The 20700-nt window shown below is 38.7% G+C and overlaps 1 protein-coding gene across 5 annotated transcripts in view; it reads left to right on the top strand.

Annotated features, from left to right (window-relative positions):
* dachb (dachshund b) overlaps positions 1-20700 on the top strand; it is a 133596-nt gene that overhangs the window by 82439 nt on the left and 30457 nt on the right. For all 5 annotated transcript variants that reach the window (XM_042400662.1, XM_042400661.1, XM_042400659.1 and 2 more), the window contains exon 5: positions 15662-15772. In XM_042400662.1, coding sequence (XP_042256596.1) covers positions 15662-15772 — 111 coding nt within the window. The remainder of the gene's footprint in view (positions 1-15661; positions 15773-20700) is intronic.

Raw genomic sequence — 20700 nt, 5'->3', positions numbered from 1 at the left:
AACCTAATCAAACCTTAACCACAGCGCTGCCACATGATAAAACATTCATTTATCATCAGTGATTTATAACAGACAAATGATGTCATCCTGCTAATTTGGGGCGACAGATGAGAAAACGCTTCCATGTGTCGCTACGGACCAACGTTTAATCTGGAGGACACATGTAGATATGTGTTAATAGATTAAACAGGACTGACATATAAAGTCATGTATTCAATGTTCACATCATAGACTGTATAAAAAATATGGATGTTGTTACCGTGACGTCACCCGCTGGTTTCTGAAGAGCGGTTTTGAAGCTCCTGCTGTCACCATCTCCCGAACTTCCAGCCAATCAAAAATGGGCAAAGAGGTGGGGCCGAATGGCTGAAACAAGCCACCTAGCGGCTGGCGGACCTGTCACTCAAAGCAGCCATGTCCTTCATTATGCAGAACTTTACGGCTTAATATTAAACGGGTGAGTTATAAAAAAATTCACCCCCCGTACAGTTGTCATGAAAGAGGAAATTAGCTACAGAGACCTAAAGCGTTTATTGTACCAGGCTGTAAACATGTTTATTTCTGCTGTAAAGTTGGCATTTTAACATGGGGGTCTATGGGGATTGACTCGCTTTTGGAGCCTCAAGTGGCCGTTCAAGGAACTGTAGTTTTTGGCACTTCAGCATCGGCTTCATCTTTCAGCCCCGGAGGTTGCCGCTTGGTTTCACATCTTTGTCGTAATTGTGGGATAATTTTAATGCCATCAAATGTTTTAGTAGCCGTTATATTTGGATAACGTCACATATATAAGAATAACTTTGCTAGGCTCTGCTGAAGTTTTACTAAAAAATGAACCTTTGAGATTTAAAAGTTGATAATATATAAAGAGAAATAACATACTTTGTTTTTATTTGTGAAGAGTTTTACAGGTGTAACTTTTTAAAAAACTTTATTTAAAAAATGTTGCAGTACCTTTTTTGGCCACTAAGACACATCGGCAGCAAAGATGATTCTCCGCCTTTAATTCTCCTTCAAACTCTTCCTATCTTCACTTTTCTTTCCTCCCTTCTTCCTACCTCTCATTTTCTTGTTTTATTTCTCCTCCTTTTTCCATCCCTCTCTTTCACCTCATCCTTTCATCTTTTCCATCTCTTCTTCTTCTCATCCCTCTTTCGTCCCTACACAGCTACCTCCATTCCTTCCCTCCTTCCTTTTTTTCTTTCCTCGCTTTCTTTACTTTCACCTAATCTGCCCTCCTCTGTCATCCTTTCACTCACTCATCCCTCTCTCTCCTCCTCCTCCTCCTCCTCCATCTATGCATCCATCCATCTCTCCATCCTCTTTTAACAAGAGCTTTAAAAAAGAAAAAAGAGAGAGACAGATTTTTTTTCTTTTCAGCTCACAAAGTGAAAATTGAGTGAAAGAGAGAAAAAAAAAAGCAGTGAGAGGGGAAAGATAGAAGTGGGGAAGATGGAGAGAAGGAAGGAAGGAGGGATGTCGCCAGAGGAGATGATGAAACCTAAAAATGCCTGCCAGAAAAAAAGAGAGAGAGAGAGATGCAGAGAAAAAAGATGGTGGGAAGGAGAGAAAAGACAGATTGTTTAGGGGTTGACAGCAAACGAGTGGAAGGAGGGATGGAAAGATGGAAAGACGGGGAGACAGACAGAGGATGAGGAAAGTCTAACAGTGATGGAGGGATAAAAAAAGGGATAAAAAAAAGGAATAGAGGAGAAAAAAGATGTCATATTATAAAGAAGAAGAAGAAGAAGAGAAAAAGACCTGCAGAGAAAGAGAGGGTGAACGAGTGCAGACTGCATGGTGGTGTGATGAATGACACGTCTCTGGGGTCCCACTCCTCCATCTGTCCATCCCTCCCTCCTCTTTCCCTCCCTCCCTCCCTCCCTGCCTCCGTCTTTTCTTCCCTCCTTCTTCCTCGACTCATCACCCTCCTTTCTGCGTTCCTTCATCGCTTCCTTCCTTCCTTCCTTCCTTCCTTCCCTTGTTCTCTTTCTTTTTTCTCTCACACACCTCTGTCATTTCCTATCCTCCCTCCTTCTCTCTTCCTCTTCCTTCCTTCCTTCCTCTTTTCTTCCCTCCTTCTTCCTCACCTTCTTTCTTTCTTACTTCCTCTTTTTTCTCCTTTATTTCCTTCTCTCTTCTTCTATCCTTCCTTTCTTTATTCTCTCCTTTATCTCCTTCCTGTTTCTTCCTCTTATCCTCATCATTCCTGTTTCCCTCTTTTTTCTTCCTTCTATCCCTCCTTCCTTCCCTAATTTTCTCTTTTATTTCATATCCTTTCTTTTTTCTGCACTCTGTCGTTTCTCCTCCCTCTTTTCTCCCTCAACTCATCTACTTCCCTCCTTTCTGCACTTCCTACTTTAGTGCTTCCTTCCCTCTTTTCTATTCTTCCTTCTTCCTTTATTTCCTCTTTCTCCCTCTCCCCCCCTCTCCCTCCTCCTGTCATTCCTATTCTTCCTTCTCCTTCCCTTTTTCCGTTTCCTATCTCTCTTCTTTCTTCCTTCTTTTCTTTCTCCTGCCTCTGTCATCTCTCATCCCTCCTTCTCCCTTTCTTCCGTTTCCTCTCTCTTCCTCCCTTCTATCTTTCCTTCCCTTATTCTTTCCTTTATTTCTTTTTCCCCTCTATCCTTCTTCTTTCCCTCCATCTTTTCTTCCCCTCTGTCTTCCTTGACTCATCTCTTTCCCTCCTTTCAGCACTCTGTCTTTCCTGCTTCAGTACTTCCTCTTTTCCTTTCTTCTGCTCTGATCCTCCCTTTTTTCTGTCCTTTTTTACCTCCTATCCCTCCTTCATGCCCTCCCTTCTTTCCTTCCTCTCATCCATTTCTAATATTTCACCTTCTACACTCCCTCATAACGTCGTCTCCTCCACCTTTTCTTCCTCTCCTCCTTTTTTTTCTCTTTTACTTCCTATCTTTCCTCCCTCCTTTTCTTTTTGATCATTCATTTCTAACATCTCACCTTCCACACTCCCTGCCTTTCATCCCTCCTTATTCCTTTCTTCCTTCTGTTTTTCCCTCCCTTCCTCTCTTTCATTTGTAACTTCTCACCTGCCATCTTGCTCTCTCTCTTTTCTTCCTCCTTTCCTTTCTACCTTCCTCTCTCCCAACTTCCTCTCCTCTCTTTCATTTTATTCCCTCCATCCTTCATCTCTCTCCTTCAATTTCCTCCACCATACTTTCACTTCCTCCTCTCACCTCTCTCTCTCTCTCTCACTATCTTTTTTTCTTGAAATGCTTTTCACCTCATCTCGCCAATTTCCTTTTTTCCTCTCCCTCCATCCCTCCATCCTTCTCTCGTCCCCTTGACAGTGACTGTTGGCCTCCTTCTCTCCCCCTCCTCTCTCTCTCTCTCTCTCTCTCTCTCTCCAGGATAAATAAAACATGGTTGTGTTTAGTGACATATGGACACAGCTCACTGTGGCATACTAATGACACACACACACAATTACTGACGACACACACACACACACACATCAGGTATGTGTGTGTGTGTGTGTGTGTTTGTCGAACATTAGTGGAACCCAGAGAAAACATTTGCTCACTTATGATCGCTCATTAGCACACACACACACAAACACACACACACACACACGCGCAGTACATATATAGAACACACACACACACACACATATACACACAGTTGGCAGTCGTCGGATGTCGCATTCCGCCTCAGTCACACACACACACACACACACACACGCATGCACACACGCAGAGTTGGTCGTCTTAGCTGCCCTGCGTCCATGGAGACGCCACGTTGCCGGGGGAGACGGGCTGTTGTTTACGACCTCGCGGGCGCCACGGCGATGGGGGGCATCGGCCAATCACAGATGGACATTTATCACACTGTTAGAAAACACGGAGTGAGAGAGAGAGAGAGAGAGAGAGAGAGAGTTTGGAGAAAAACAGTGAGAAGAAGAAGAAGGCGACGGGATGGGTGAGGGAAAAGATAAACGGATCAGAGAGGAGGAGGAAGAAGGAGAGAAATGAAGATGGATGCGGAGAAATGAAAGGAGAGAACAGGAAGAAGAGAGACAATGTGTGGAAGAAGAAGAGATGGGAGAAGAAAATAGTTAAAAAGGAAAGATTTAGAGAAAAAAGATGCAAGTAGAAGATAGTCGAGGAAGACTTGAGACTGCCGAAAGGATGGAGGAAGAACTGTGGAAGATAGGTGGAAAGAAAAACTGAAAGAAAGAAAAAAAGATGCAAAGAGAGAGAGAAAAAATAACAGAATATGGAGGAAAAGCTGTCAGAGAGAGAGAAAAGATGGGAGAAGATAAGAAAAAAATGAAGAGAGATGGAAGAAGAAGAAGAAGAAGAAGAAGAGATGATGGAGCAGAAACAGTGAAAGATGAGAGAGGAAGAGAGAGAGAGAAGGAGGGAGGGAGGAGGCCTAAACGACAACAAGAGAGTGATATCAGTTTAATTGGCCTCATCTTCCTTAACAAAGAGGCTGTGATGATAAGCGTGGGAGTGTGTGTGTGTGTGTGTGTGTGTGTGTGTGTGTGTGTGTGTGTGTGTGTGTGTGTGTGTGTGTGTGGTAACCTATGCAGGGTGCTGCGGCACTCATTTGACTTGTTAATTCACTTCAAAAACAGCTCAATGGTTCGCCTTGTCTTCTCATACACACACACACACACACACACACACACACACATACACACACACACACATGCACACACTTCACATAAACACACACTCACAGATACAGAGACACATAAAACACTTTATACACACACAAAGACGTTTTTTGAATACACAACATTTATTTTTTTGGGCATGTATACACATATTTTTCAGTGACAAACAAATATAAACACATCTGGCACATGAGCACACACACACACTTGAACACACACACTTGAACACACACACACACACACGAGTACTGTGTGTAGGTTACAGATGAAGTGCTTTCAATCTTGTCCTGAAAAGAATACACTCATCTGAGGACCCTTATGTGCACCTGCAGAGAAGGAGAGAGGAGAGAGAGGAGGAGGAGGAGGAGGAGGAGGAGAGGGAGAGATGAAGGGGGAGGAGGGCTGAAGAGGACTAAAGCGACATTAAGTCTTTTTTTTTTTTTTCCCTTCCTCCTCCTGCATCACTTTTTCCCGCTTTTTCCCTTATAGATGAATCCGGGTTGCAGGCGGAAGTCGCCTCACACGCTTGAGCTGCAACAGTTAGTCGATTAGTTGCCGACTATTAAATTAATCTCCAACTGTTTTGATAATTTAATTGTTTTGAGTCATTTTTTTTTAAAGAAAAAGGTTTCTTTACTCTTCTATGACAGTAAACTGAATATCTTTGGGTTTTAAAGGAAACGAGACATTTGAAGACGTCTTTTCAGGCTTTGGGGAACAGTGATTGTCAATTTTCAATTAATCAAGAATATAATCGTTAGTTGCAGCCTTATATAACACTGTCATTTGTATAGAAGGATCTCACTGTTTGAATGCCAAGAAATACGTCCAGGCGATCCAGTAAAAGCAGTTTCATGTTAATATAGTCATCATATGCCGTTAAATACAGGTTATAATCTACTAAACTTAAAGGGCAGGTTCACAGTTTATCAAGTGTGTCTTAAAACAGCAGTCAGGTGTCCGTATGAACAGTGAAAGAGGTTTTCCTCGCTGTAATCATTCCTCCTGTTCATACCAAATATTAAATGATCCCCTTCGAATGTGCTTTCAGTGGAAGTGATGGAGGCCAAAATCCACAGTGTGTCCACACAGTCATTTAAAAGTTGATGTGAAGCTTATATGAGGCTTCAGCAGTCTGAGTTAGTCATATCAAGTGGATATCTGACACATTTACAGTCTTTTTAGCATCAAATTCCCTCTTTGTGTTTCCCTGTTGACCTGCAGTGGAAGTATAGTAACAAAAAGAGGAACTTTGGCACTAAAAAGAGTGTAACGTTGAAAGATGAAGCTTCATATTAGCTTCAGATAAATTAAAAACTGTAAATTTAAATACATTTTTGCACAGAAGGAGGACTGTGGATTTTGTCCCCCATCACTTACATGGTAAGTGCATTATAAAGGGATCTTCTAATGGTCAGTATGAACAGGAGGAATAATTATGGAAAGAAAAAACTACTTCAGTGTTAATTATCACCTCCTGACTATTGCTTCATGAAAGAATTGAAGAAATGTGAACCCCTCCGGTAACCCCTCCCAAATACCAGATTGCTCAGTGGGTCATACGTAGCTTGGAACAGATACCTTTTAGTAAGAAAATACCTGTAATACAGTATAAATTCTTTGTAAATTACCAGGTTGTTCACTATACTTCTGTACTGTCCTCCATCACTTACATTGTAAGGTCATTATAAAGGGATCTTCTGATGGTCAGTATGAACAGGAGGAATAATTACAGCAAGAAAAACAGGTTTAAATGTTCATTTGGGCTCCTGACTGTTGTTTTTTTTCAGTGAAATTTAACCACTTGGAATAAACAGAAAAAGAAAAGGTAGAAGAAGAACTGCTGGTATAAGCAGCAATAAGAAATGTGGGGAAAAAGACGCCACAGTCCGCACCTACACTCTTTTATTGACAGGTGACATCTGATGTGCAGTGTAGAAACACCTCAGCAGTAAAAAAAAAAAAATAAATAAATAAATAAACAACTAAATAAACAACAACATAAATCTCACAGATTACAGTTTAATTAAACGATTCCTGCTCATCAACAGCTAAAAGTGTGAAGTTTTGCCAGAACAAAATCAATGAGGTTATAAAGTATAACATGCAGCACGCTTCATTACAATAAAACACTCTGAACAGCTTGTTTTCACCAGCCTGCAAGTAATTACTGCTAATAAGAGAATTGTTGGTTCTCTGGGGAGATGTTGTTTTTTAAATGTGAAAAAAAAAAAAAAAAAAAAAAAAAAAAAAAACTGTTGAAACATAATTAATAGCACTTTTTGAATGTGCTTGTTAGTACTTTTTAGTACCACATATCGTTATTTAAGCTAAAATAAATGATATAAAGATTTTGCTCTCCACCCATTGACTTTCACTGGGGAACAAAACTGAAACCATTTACTTTGACAGTACATTAGTTCATTATGTTTACTTTAAATGGGAACTGAACCTATAAATACAGTAATCCCCCAACCAATGACTTAAACAAGGAGTGAAACCCAGAACCTTATCTATGAATCCCTTACCATTGATTTTAAACAATAAAACCCCCAATAATTACTTGAATGCAATCAAAACAATTACTGACTTTGCCTTTAATGTAGACATAACAAGTAGAATCTATAACCATTGACTTAATTAGGCAATAGACCCCATAACCTTTAAGTCAAATAGGGAATAAAACCTGTAACCATGGATATTAACAGGAAATTAACCATTGACTTTATTAAGGGGAAAAACCACTAACCATTCACTTTTAACAGCCAACAGAATCAGTAACCACTAATTTCATTAGTACCCTTAAGAATTTACTCTGAATAAGTAATAGAAACTCTAACCATTGACTTTGGGCCGTGGAACACCCAACAATTGATTTTAAACAGGAATATCTTTTAATTGAACCCCTAGCTATTGACTTTATTGAGGAAAAAAACACTAACCATTGACAGTTAACAGAAATCATAGTCACTAAGTTTATTAAGCAACAGAACCTAAAGTAGCCTTAAGTTTAACTCTAAATAAGTAATAGATCCTCTAACCATTGACTTTATTGTGCAACAGAATCCCTAATTATTGGTTTTAATTGGGCAGTAGAACATTAAAATTACTTTAAACGGGAATAGACTCACTAAGCATTGATTTTTCTTAAATTGAACCAGTAATTATTGACTTTAACAGTCAATAAAACCCTTAACGCTACTACTGTTAGTCTTGTTCATTAGAAAAGTTCAATTTATTGCACATCAACAAATGATCTAAATTCCAGTCCAGTCCTGTTAACAGACTCAAAACCATTTTAAAGTCAAAAAACAGTTTTAGAGATGATACAAAATGGCCACTGCAAATGGGCGTCTTGGACATCGAGTGAAAGCTAAAGATGGGCGATCTAAGTGCCGGAGCGCAGAGCTGAAATCTATTTGACTCAGCACAAGAGCAAATCGACTGCATAGTGCTCGCGGCAAGAAAGAAAAACAAAAAAAGGCCAGAACAGTGTGTTTCTAAATTCAGAACACAAAGAGCAATTTCTCTGTTTTCCTGTTTGTTTTATTCAAAGTGTCACTCCGTCTCTGAGAGCGCGTTCAGAGCACTTCGTCAGAGATGTAGGTGCAGCGGATTAAATATTTACGACCGCAGCCAAATGGGGTGGGTTTCACGCGAGCTTGGAGGTGGAGGGAGGGGGTTAGGACTCTCGAAGATCTCCCCGCAGCCTCCACCAGCAAACTCAAAGCTATTAAAGACCATCCTGACGCACTGTACTGGAGATGGACACTGTCAGATCTCATTTGGAAGCTCTACTGCCTGCTGTGTGGAGGAGGCTTTTACTGAGAAAAGGCCTTACAGTAGCAAAAGGAGGTACATGTTTTAATGATGGGTGGCGTTAATGACTTATTCTAACTGTTTTACTCTGTAAGGAAGGAGTCCTGCACTCGCAAGTAAGAGAAAGCTGCATCGAAAACGTGATGTTTCATTCGGTTTCTACACGAACACGATGAAGAACTCACTCCGAGAGAGTGAAAAGTATCTTGAAGTTCATCACTAAGATAGAAAAAGATACCGTCTGTATCTTGATTACATATGTTTAAACTACATTTCTGCAAAGTTTCATTCATTTTTATTTCATGCTGTGATTTATTGTAAATGCAAAGTGTCAGACTTTCTCAAACAGCGGAGCTCAAATATTTAAAAAACACTTAAAACATTAACTGCCATCAACATCTTAAGTATATTTTGGATTTAATCGAAAGGTGTATTATACCTGTGTCTCATACATTTCCTTTTACATCGCATCTGTTTTGCTTCTGTCTTATTAATTTCCATTTCCACAACTAAACAGTCAGTGTGTGCAGGACTGTGGTGTTTCCTTGTTTATGTACTGAAGGTGGCGCTAAGCACAATAAAAAAAAATGTAAAAAAATCCAAAGAAACCAATTGGTGGAATAAGGATAAAGATTTAAGACAAGATAAAAGTAAGTTTATATAACAACGCAGCAGATGATGCATTAAAAAGTGACTTTGACAGGTTCGAGTGAATATGAACACATCTAAACAGAGCTATAAATGAACAGCTGTTTGTTTTAATCATCCTATGAGGTCAGGGAGAAGTTTAATGCAACGATGGACCACAGCCAACTAAGTATGATCACCTGGCTGAGTATTATATAGACCTGTGAGATTAGCTCAACCTACAGATCTTACAGATGGATTCAATTAAGGAAGAAAAGCAGCTAAAATTAACTGTGCTGAGTGCTTTATTTGATACTATACTGACCAGTTTGAGTTATAATCTCATACTAATACTGGTATAATAATTACAATGATGTAATATAATGCAAAAAGATCGTGTGTTGCTGTTTTATAGTAGCTTTTGGTTTGTTGTAGCGGAGTGTATTGTATTAAAATGTGTTTCTGATACAGTATTTCATCCACCTGAAAACATCACCACTACTATATTACAACAGTAATATAATCATCCCAGAATCTGACCTAACATAGTCTAAATAATAATTATAACATCACACAATTATATTAAGAAATCAAATGTGGACTACTAAGTCCTGGTTTTTTATTACATACGGGCGCACATAAGTGCTTTAATGAAAAATCTTTAAGAACTTGACACTAATCTTGACTTTTCCCTAAACTTGTCGCCATTTTAATGAGGTATAACAAAATTGAAAAATTTCACCTGAGCGCCGGCAGGGAAAACGTCTCTTGACTTAATTTCTGGGTCCTGGCGATGTCACGTTATGCTGACGACTCACTTCTTTTACGTCATAATCCTCAGTGTCCTTACTTTCTTTTCTTTTTTTTTTTTTTGATTCCCTCTTTCATCGTCCTTCTCCCCTGTCTCTCTTTTGTCCTTCGGAGAGCATTAGGATGCACGGGAAGGAAAAAGAGATGGGTAAACAACGTATGGACAACCCACAGGGGACCACTAACACACACACACACACACACACACAGAGTTGCATACGTACAGGAATATACATTCTCTCTCTCACACACACACATACATACACTGGCTCTATATGGTGTGTGTGTGTGTGTCTTTGAAGCAGTCTGTCAATCAATCACACACTAATTCCCAAGGTTCCGTGGTCACCATTAGCGACGGGGGTCGATGCTTGGTAACTGTGGACACAGCGGACATCGATCCGAGAGAGAGAGAGAGAGAGAGAGAGAGAGAGTGTGTGTGTGTGCGTTTGATAGTCATGAAGGAGAACAGTATTGTGACTCTTATGGGAACAAAATAGTGTCAAAAGTATTGTAGCTGTGTATCACTATATCTGACTGTTTGGAAACATTTTGTATTAATACATTCAAATGTTTGACTGTAAAAAAAAAATATCTGAATGAATGTAGGTGTGCATGACATTTTGTGAACAAATGAGAAAGATTTGCACAAATAATTTGGATGTGCGTGAGTCTAATTTGTATTTTACCGTTAGCTTGTTAGGAGTTAGCATTAGCCAAAAATGTTCAGCTGGACGTCTTCTACTAGTTGATCAGATAACAGCAGACAAACACACGTTGGCTCCTTTTTAATTCAAACATTTAAATTTATTTGATCAAAATGTTTTTTTTATGCAATCACACATTTGAATGTATTCATACATTAAGACATAGGGATAAACAGCTACATTACTTTTGGCCCTATTTGGCTTCCATAGACTCTGGTCTCGCTATTGATTCTCTTCTGGTTGCACTGAGGCGAAGCGGGCGTTCTGACTCTGTGTCCAAGTGTGTGTGTTTGTGTGTGTGTGTATATATGTGTGTTTAATCCATTGTTTGTGTGTTTTCTCGTCATGTCTGCGGCTTTGTGTCCCAGTGTATGTACATACATGCACATAATCGAGTGTGTATGTCCGCCTGTGTTTGTGTGTGTTTCTTGTATCCAGTATATGCATCTTTGTGTGTGTGTGTGTGTGTGTGTGTGTGTGTGTGTGTGTGTGCATGCGTGTGTGAAGGTGCTCCTCAGTAGAGTAATCAATGCGTGAATGCAGTCCTGACCCCACAAAGGGACTCAATTTTCCATTTTTACTCCCACCTCCTCTTTTCTCTGTCTTTTTTTTTCCCGCTACCAGGTGTTCATTCTTAAATTTGAAAACATTTATCTACAAACATCTCCACTTGAACTTTAGCCAGGAAAAAAAATTACCAGCCCACAAGTACATACTGTTACTAGTTTTGTTGGACAGCGTTTTGTTTTTAGCCATGCTAGCAGCGATGTCTGTTGATTGGTCATCTGACTTTTCACCCAGCAGGTCAACGTTTTCACTTATCCTCGGTACAGGAACAGCGTTAGCTGAAATATAAAGTGACCCCACCTTTCCCCACACCAACAACACACTTCACACTGTCTTCCTGTCTTTATCCTTGAAGCCTTTTCTCTTGATAAAATGAAATAATGCAGTTAAAGCAGAACGCAAATCACACTTTTGTGTATCTTGTCAGTCGCAGAGTGATTCTCTGCTGTTGTTACAGATCAGTCTGCGATCCATTTATTGCACTAAAGATGGAGGACGATGCGTCATGAATGTATGTCCTCCGTGGCAGAAGAAGACGTTACATTAAACTGAGCTAACAGACACTTTTATCGCTGAAAGACTCACTATAAACGGACTTGAAGACACTCGCTAGCTTAGAAACATTAAGGCTACAAAACAACCTGTAATTGATTAATCATTTCAATAATTTCAAGTAAATAATGAAGTAGAAATAAAACCGTATTTTCTATGTAAGCTGATTATCTTTGGTTTTTGAACTGCTGGTCGGACAAAACAAGACATTGATGACGTCAGCTTAGCTCTGGGAAACTGAGAGCAAAAGGATAATAAATGGATAAATGATAAATTGATACTATATTAGATATTAGTTTAAGCTTTAATCTGATGTATTTCTTATGTGCTGCCTCTGTACTGACTGAATTGACCTTTTGCACACCAACAGTGAAACAAATTCTTGAACTCCATGTCGAATTTCATTAAAAGGGCCTGTCAATCAAAAATGTTTTTGTGTGTTTTAATTTAGGCAGACCTAGTTAAATGGTTGAACTAGTTTCCAAACAAGAAATATGCAGATCAAACAGAAGAGCAGCTCACTTTATGTTAGAAAATACAGACACACAAACAAAAGAGTTTTATCGACAAAATCACCAAAAACCTGCAGATTTTAAGCATTGTGACACATTTAAGGTGCATGAATTAAGAAATGTATTTGTTTTTTTACATTCTTTGATTTTGATGGTTTTGTCTCCTTCTCTATTGAACCTCTCACTTCTCGTCACTCTTTGACTGTTTTTCCATTTCCAAACTCCGTCTTTTTTCACTTTTTTTGCTTCCTCTCCTCCCTTTCCATCTTTATATCCTCTCGTTATCCTTTTTATCCTTCAAAATTTCACATTTATCTCTTTAACTCTTAATCTTTAATGCATTTTATGTCCAATCTTTACATATATATACATATGTAGATACAATTTTTAGGAAATAATGTTTAAAAATTCATATATTTCCCCAATAAAACAAAACTTTTACCTATAATTTACAACAGATTGATATAATTTGCCATCATCCACTTTCTTTATGAGCACCGTTCTTCAAAGATTGAAAACGACCCCTCCTCTCCTCATTTTTGGCCTCTTTTCCTCCATCATGCTTCTCCATTTCTTTCCTCTTCTCTCTCTCAGCAGGACAGCAGACAATACGTCTGGTCACTCTGCCTCGGGCTCTTTGAGTGGACCTCTTTTTTTTTTTTTTTTTTCTCTCACTCTCTCTTTCTGTTCTTCTTATTTGTCGTTATTGTCGTTCTCGGGCTAAATTGCAATCCGATAGTCATTGACAAGAGAGAAGACTCAGAATATGATCCGTTAGCAGGTGGTATTTCAGTTTCAGTGTAACGAGGCTTTTTTAAATTGTAAAAGAAATTGATAAATGTATAAATAGATACATCATTTGTATGTCATTAGGTACAGATGCATATTTAATACATTTAAAACAATATTTAATGTATTTTCTCCGTCAAGATAAGTCACTTTTAGCTGCATTGCAACAGCAGGGCCAGTTGTCTGACTGAGTGATGAAGTTACACCATTGGTCGGCTGCCCGAAGCGAAGTATCCCAGAATGCATTTCTTACCAACTGACAGCAATGGCGGGGATTAAGCTGTTGTAATTTTCGCCTGTTAATATGTAACTTTATTAAGTTTTAATGTTTTTTCATGCGAGAAAGTAACAATTTAGATTCCCAGTTTATCCAAATAACGCATAATTGATAAGAGAGGATCTGAGCGCCATCGCCAGTGTAACTTCCTGTCAGTTTCCACACGTTACATGTGTCTACTGGAATATCTTTGCATGGTTTACAAAAGAACTCTGTATTTATTTTATACTACATACTTATTAAACGAGGGAGAGAGAGATGCAACTAATGAGGGACATTGTGGTTCATGGTTAACTCTTAAAGCTACGGCGGCGCCACGAACAGCAACTGTTATGATAATTCATGAATCATTTCAATGATTTGAAGTTGACTAATCAGTAAATAATGAAGTAGAAATACACAAATTGTGTCTTTAGCTTCTCCAAAGTGACGATTTGTAGCTTTTCTATGTTTAGTATAATTGTAAACTGAGTTTTGTTGGGTTTCGTATGATTGGTGGGACGAAACAAGACATTTGATGACGTCACCTTTGGCTGTCGGAAACAAAGACGGACGTTTTAGAGACCAAAGGATTCAAGAAAAGAACTGTCAGGTTAATAGATACTGAAAACAATCATTAGCTGCAGCCCTAATCTGAGGTATTTCTTACATGCTGCCTCAGTAGTGACTGAATTGACCTTTTTAAAACATAAACTACTCACTCTGCTCTGATTGGTCAGCCTCCAGAAGCTACAACAGCTGACTTTCGGCTACTCGGGAGGCTACGTAAACAAACTATGAAACAAACTATAATAGTATAATTTCACTACTTTTTCTTGTTCTTTACTCGAAACGTCAACTTCTCAAGTACGTCATACGTGTTCGAGCTGAAATCTGATCCGAAATGTGAATGTGGACGACGCAAACAACATAACAAAACCTTAGCGACAAAGGTTACGGGACGGACTTCGTTGACATGCATGACGAGCCGACGGCAGCTCGTCGGCAGGGTTGAAGCCCTGGTTTTTGACTTGCAGGGAACATTTCTACATACCTCAAGTTTTGGAGCTCTGACCATATTTAACATCGATATTCAAAACTCAACAGTATATAAATAACAAAAAAATAACAAAAAGCACAATATGTCCCCTTTAAATGTGCTGAATCCAACTCGTAACTAATTAATATTTTACTTGCTTTATGACAAGAAGACTTTCAGGACAAGATGTGACGGTTAAAAAAATGTCAATATGAAGTTTTTTTTATAAACTTTGTACCTTTTTTGTAGTTAATGAAAAAATTCCTTCACATGCTGCGGTTTAGCTGAACCTGCACACAACACACTCCTTTCTCTCCTCCACACCTCCCCCCCCTCATCACTCATCCCTCCATCCTGCTTTAAATTAAATTTCAAACAACGCAACAACTCCTCCTCCTCCTCCTCCTCCTCCCTCCTCCCTCCTCCCTCCATTTTTTTTTTTTCCTCCCTCTATCTTGTTTTCTTTATAGCTTGCAGACAACTGTACTGTGTGTGTAATGGACATTCCACCAAGGCCGTCAACCGTGACCGGGGCAAAACCAACTGACCTACACACACACACACACACACACACACACACACACACACACACAGATACAAGTTATGCACAGATAAGCAGGCGTGCATTCCCTCACGCACACACACACACATTTATACATGAAAGAAAACTGTACATACACACTCAGCATGACGGAAAGCATGACATACACTTTACACACATAATAATGCATGTACACAATAGAGTATAAACACACACACACACACACACACACACACACAGGGTCATCTCTCTCACTCTGCTGGTTGTTGTGTATAGAAGTCAGTTCCAGGTCAGTGCACAGAGCCAGGGATCTTAGTCCATACAAAAGAGAGTGTGTGTGTGTGTGTGTGTGTGTGTGTGTGTGTGTGAGAGAGAGAGAAGAGGTGTGTGTGTGTGTGTGTGTGTGTGTGTGTGTATCAGTGAATATCAGCCTCAAGGCGTCTCTGAAAACAGCACTCGCAACCCGAAAACACTTCGACAAAACGCCCAAACTGAAAAGGAAAATTTGACAGCGACAAGCCGGGGAGCGCAAGTGTCAGTTATGTGTGTCACGGCTCGCTGCAAAGCATCATGGGTAAAGGGCAGCCGGCACCTGTGATTGGTTAGCTGTGAGAAAGGTCAGCTGACAAAATCGATATCAGGTGCTGGTTGTCAATTAAGAGGATCTCACCTTTGTGACAAAACACACCTCTACAAACATGTTGTTGTTGGCGGTGAATGTGATGATGATGATGATGATGATGATGATGATGATGATGATGATGATGAGGTTAACAGTAGTGTGTATGTGTGTGTGTGTCTCTCAGGCCTGACAGCAGCAGCGATGGCTGAGCTCCAGAAGCTTCAGAAGATGAAGATGATGATGAGTCTCCAGAACGGCAACGAGTCCGACAACGACGACCTGCACTCCAACACAGGTAACACACACACACACACACACACACACACACACCTTTTCAGCCCTTTTCAGACATTAATGTTCGTTGATGACAGAACATTTGACAGAACGAGAGAGTTAAAAATGTTACGACGGCTCAGAGGAAATCTGTTTTTCTGTTTGTTCTCAGGCTGCATCATTGATGGATTTTAAAACTTTCTTTGCTGATCAAGTCTTAATTAACGACCGTCGCTCTCCGCCACTCCTCACAGTGAATCTACTCACAACTCTACTGTCAATTTAATCATTTAATGTTATTACATAGCAAATAGCACCTTAAAATTGGGCTTTTTCACAGATTTTCCTAATATATTGAGCTGATTTTGTGCATTAGAGATGATGAGATATTAAATTTGTTACAGTGATGAAGAAGAATGTGTCACCTGCTGCTGCAGCCTTTATGTTAATGTGACGACATTCAGTTCAGACGTTATTAGGTTTGACCTCATGACTTTTTTTTTTTTTTTTTAACATAAAAGCGAGCACTTATTCAGATGTGAGACTGACATGTTACATTACTGTCAGTTTAACATAAAGGGATGCAACACACACACACACACACACACACACACACACACACACAAATAGACCTTAAACACACTTGTACAGTGTTGCAAATGAAACACACACTTCCTCTATTCTAATACTTCTTTTATTTGCATGTAGACCAGATATCTTGATACTTTCTGAACAAACTATCATTGCAAACAAACTGTCACTTACTGTCTAACTTGTAACGATACATTTATTTGTGATGTTTCGGTGTCAGACCTTCATCAAGACAAATAAATGTATCATTACAAGTCAGACAGTGTGCGAGAGTTTATTTGCAACTTTTGATCCAGTTGTCTCTCTCCTACACGTCTGTCTTATGAAATAGATGTTTGAAGTGTTATTCTGAACAAACTACCATGAAATGTTCAGTGAATATTCATGATTCACAGAGGATGAGTCAAAATTCCCACTTTCCTGCAGCATTTAATGACCCCAAATATTAGTTTTCCTCCAGTAAATTATCAGCACAGTAGTATCTACTCTAGTAATTACTTCTTCTACAGTAAAATATCAAAGAGTACTTACACTTCAGGAAAATATCAGTGAAGTTTGGCTGTAGTACCTGTTTATTATGATGTTTTGGTCAAATTCTCCAGCTTCATGTTGATGTATGGATAAACTCTTATAAATGAATTTGAATCATCTTAATGCCAAAATATGTGGAATGTAAAAACATAATTAGATAAGCATAAAATAAAGGAATAAACATAAAAAAAGTCTAAAGAGTTACTTAGTTGTTACTGTAATTGGATTAAATGGACTCTATTAGACTGCAGCTGTACGTCTGCATGTTATTACACCCTGAATATCCTTTACTGGACCAGAAATCTGTTCACTGTAATAATCAAACATTTTCATATTTTTTCTTTGACGGCATAAAACTATTTAAGGGTAAAAAAAAAATTGAATTTTTGAACTAATTAGCAGTAAAAAATGTTCATTACTCTCCTTTAACCGTCTGTTTTTACACCTCCACCTGTCTCCTCCGTCCTGAGTTTCCCCTCCAAGGATCAATTAACCACATTTAATCTCTTCTTTTCTTACCTCGCCGCACTTCACATGACAAACTGTAAAACGCATCGATGGCTGCCGGGGAGTAAACGAGCAGGCACAAACGGGCGCCAAAGACAGAGGAGAAAGTATCATTTAATGCTGAAACTCGACCCGAGCTCACGACAGAGATCAGTTTCAACATTTACACCGACAGTAAACATACAGACACATGACAGAGAGACCTTGATTACGTGATCGTGTGTGTGTGTTATGTGTCAGCCGCTCAGGTTTCAAAACTATTCAGTGTCGTCTTCTCTTTCTTTTCATTTGTGCCCTTTGTTTGCGTTCTAACTTTAGATCTCTTCCATACTCATTTCTAACTTTTTTTTTTCCACTGTAACTTTTACTTAAACCTACATTAACTGATTTTTGTCTACTTGTTTTCAACGTAAAAAGGAGCAAACTGTTGTTTATTTCCACATCCAGCAGTCATGGAGCAACATTATCATTCATTTGGAGTCATAAGTCCAATATTCTCTCTCTTTTAGCTCTGTTTTTGGTCTCCACCAGCTCCTGAGGGAAATATCTGGCTCTTTAGCTGCTAAATGCTCCACTATGTTCACCAGCTAGTCTACAGCTAACTGTGTCTGTTTGCTGTTTGGTGCTGAGCAGGTAGTGTACAGTGGACTTTAAGAGCTTTTTCTCTGAAAACAGCTGCGTGCTGCGGCCAAAAACGACACTATGAGAGCCCTGAGAGTGAACCAAAACAGTAAAGTTACAGCCGGACGGATAAACAATGAGCTGAAACTCACTATAAAGCTCCATACAACACATTACACAGTCATATTATACATTATTTTAAAAAAAATGATTATAGCCACTTTAACAAGACATTTTATACAAAATAAACAACATTTTCTTGATTAATTGTGTTTTGTCTTTAAAATTTTTAAAAAATTGGGAAAAAATGGCCTTCATATTTCTTCAGAGCCCATAGTGAGCCCAGTCCAGAACCTAAAGAATTTTAATTTACCATCATATATGACAAAGAAGTAAATCCTCACATTTGAGAAGCTGGAACCAGAGAATATTTGGTCCTTTTTTGCTTGAAAAATGATGATTAATTTTCTGTTGATTGATAAATCGTTGCAGCTCTAAAGTTCAGTGTGAACATTTTGCAACTTTGCAGATACGTTCATTAAAAAAAAAAGTTTCCTTACATTGATAAAACATCTGGGCAGCATTAAACAGACAATTAAATAAATAAATAATGACAAGATGAATTAAACAACACAAAACAAGAAATATAATATAAAAAAACCCCAAACCACTACTGTACATCTCTGCTACAAGCATCATCTGTACAGTAAAAGAAAATTAGTCACAATTAACAACCAAACCAAATACAATGTGTTAATAGTTCTGAGTCTACCTATAAACTAAAAAAAGAGAAAAAACATAAACGAAATTTATGAAAAAATGAAGTTAATTAGTTGCATTAGATTGTAATTTTGCAGAATCCTGAAACATCTTTTTAATGTTCAGCTCTTAGTCAGTTTGTAGGAGCAACAAACACTATTTTAAATGTGGAAAACGCAGCTTTTCAAACAATTTGAAATGATTTTGACTGAGAGCAAGTTGTCTGAGTGTGATTTTTCCATGTAGGTTGGCGCCTGAATACTAAACTAAATCTTCAGAAAACTACTGGTCAGGAAGTAGTCAGGAAAAAGTTTTTTTTTTTTTTTCAATGTTATGCTTCATTTACTCATTTTGTTTAAACTTCTATTTCTATTCAGGTTGACAAGTTGGAAATAACTGAGTGGAAAAGTATTTAAAAAACTGTATAGACATTGGGGGGGAAAAAGTCATTTTAAAATCATAATTATCAAAATCTGTGCACCAGTGTTGTCTGTGATGTCTGATAATTATGTCTAGTCTAACAGTACCTGCATTATTCATAGGTGACATATATAAAAACAAAGACTTTACGCACACACACACACACACACATAGAGAGAGACACACACTTTGCACTCCATCTCTGCTGTGTTTGCTTCTCTGAATTATTGAAAAGACAGAAAACAAAAAGCAAAGAGAAAAGAAAAGAGAGCGAGAGAGAGAGCGTGCAATCCTTCCTTCTGTTTCCACCCAGACTCTCCTGTTTCTATTTTTCTTTCTACTCGTCTTTTCTTCAGCTGACCTGGCAAATGGGCCGATAGAGTTACTCTTCCTCTGTTCTCTTTTATTTTATTCTCTTTCTCCTGTGTCGTTTTTTTTTTTTATTTATTCCTTCCTGCTTCTCTCTCTTATTCTTCTTCTTCTGTCTTCTTTTATTTCGTTCATCGTGATTTTTGTTTTGTTTTGTTTTGCGAGTGCGTGGAAGGCCTTCCTTTCAATTGTCCGACCTTATTTTCATTGTAACAGACACTCACGACGGCCTGGGAAACTGCGACGGACAATAGAGCAGAGGAAAGAGTGTACAAATGAAAATGAAAATAAAGCAAGGGGAGGATAGAGGGGGGAGAAAAAATAGACTCATAATGAGAGAAAGGGATATTTAGGGCGAGAGAGGAAAAAAGGGGAGAAAGGTGTCGTGGTGTTTGACAAGTGAAAGTCGATCGCTCTGGCTTGTGACAGTCGTATGTTTTTTTTTTTTTTTTTTTTTTTCCTTTACAGAAATGAGAAAAACACAGTGATGAGGAGAGAGGGACACGTTTATGTGTCAGTGGAAACTATATCTTTGTTTTTCTTTTGTCTGTCAGTGAGAGAAGTAGAAAGAGGGAAGAAGGCAGAAGAAGAAGGAGAGAAAGAAGACAAGTTTAAGTAGGAAAAGAGACAAAAGAGTGAGAGATAAAGAGAAAAGGAGGAGAACAAAAGGAGAAAGACTTCCAACAGTTTTCTTGTACTCTGAATGTTTTCTCTCAGGTACGACAGAAATTCAAGTGTGATCCAGACCGGTTGTATGAGTCACGAACAGGTGCAAAAACACTTGTTTCACTTAAGTATCACAATCTGTTCACCTGAATTTAGCTTAAATATGATACAAACATCAACCAGGGCAGGTTCACAGTGTTTTAAAACAGTCATGTGCTGAAATGAACATTTGAAATAAGTTTTTCTTGCTGTAACCCTAAACCATAACCCTAAACCCAAACCATAACCCTAAACCATAACTCTAACCCCTAAACCATAACCCTAACCCATTAACCCTAACCATAGCCCTAATCCCTAACCCTAACCATAACCCCTAACCCTAAACCCCTAACCCTAACCATAACCCTAACCCATTAACCCTAACCATAGCCCTAATCCCTAACCCTAACCATAACCCCTAACCCTAAACCATAACCCCTAACCATA

This window comes from Thunnus maccoyii, chromosome 22, assembly GCF_910596095.1.
Source record: "Thunnus maccoyii chromosome 22, fThuMac1.1, whole genome shotgun sequence".
In the NCBI taxonomy this organism is placed as follows: Eukaryota; Metazoa; Chordata; class Actinopteri; order Scombriformes; family Scombridae; genus Thunnus; species Thunnus maccoyii.
Note: the sequence above shows the minus strand (reverse complement) of the source record. Positions and strands in the feature narration are given on the sequence as shown.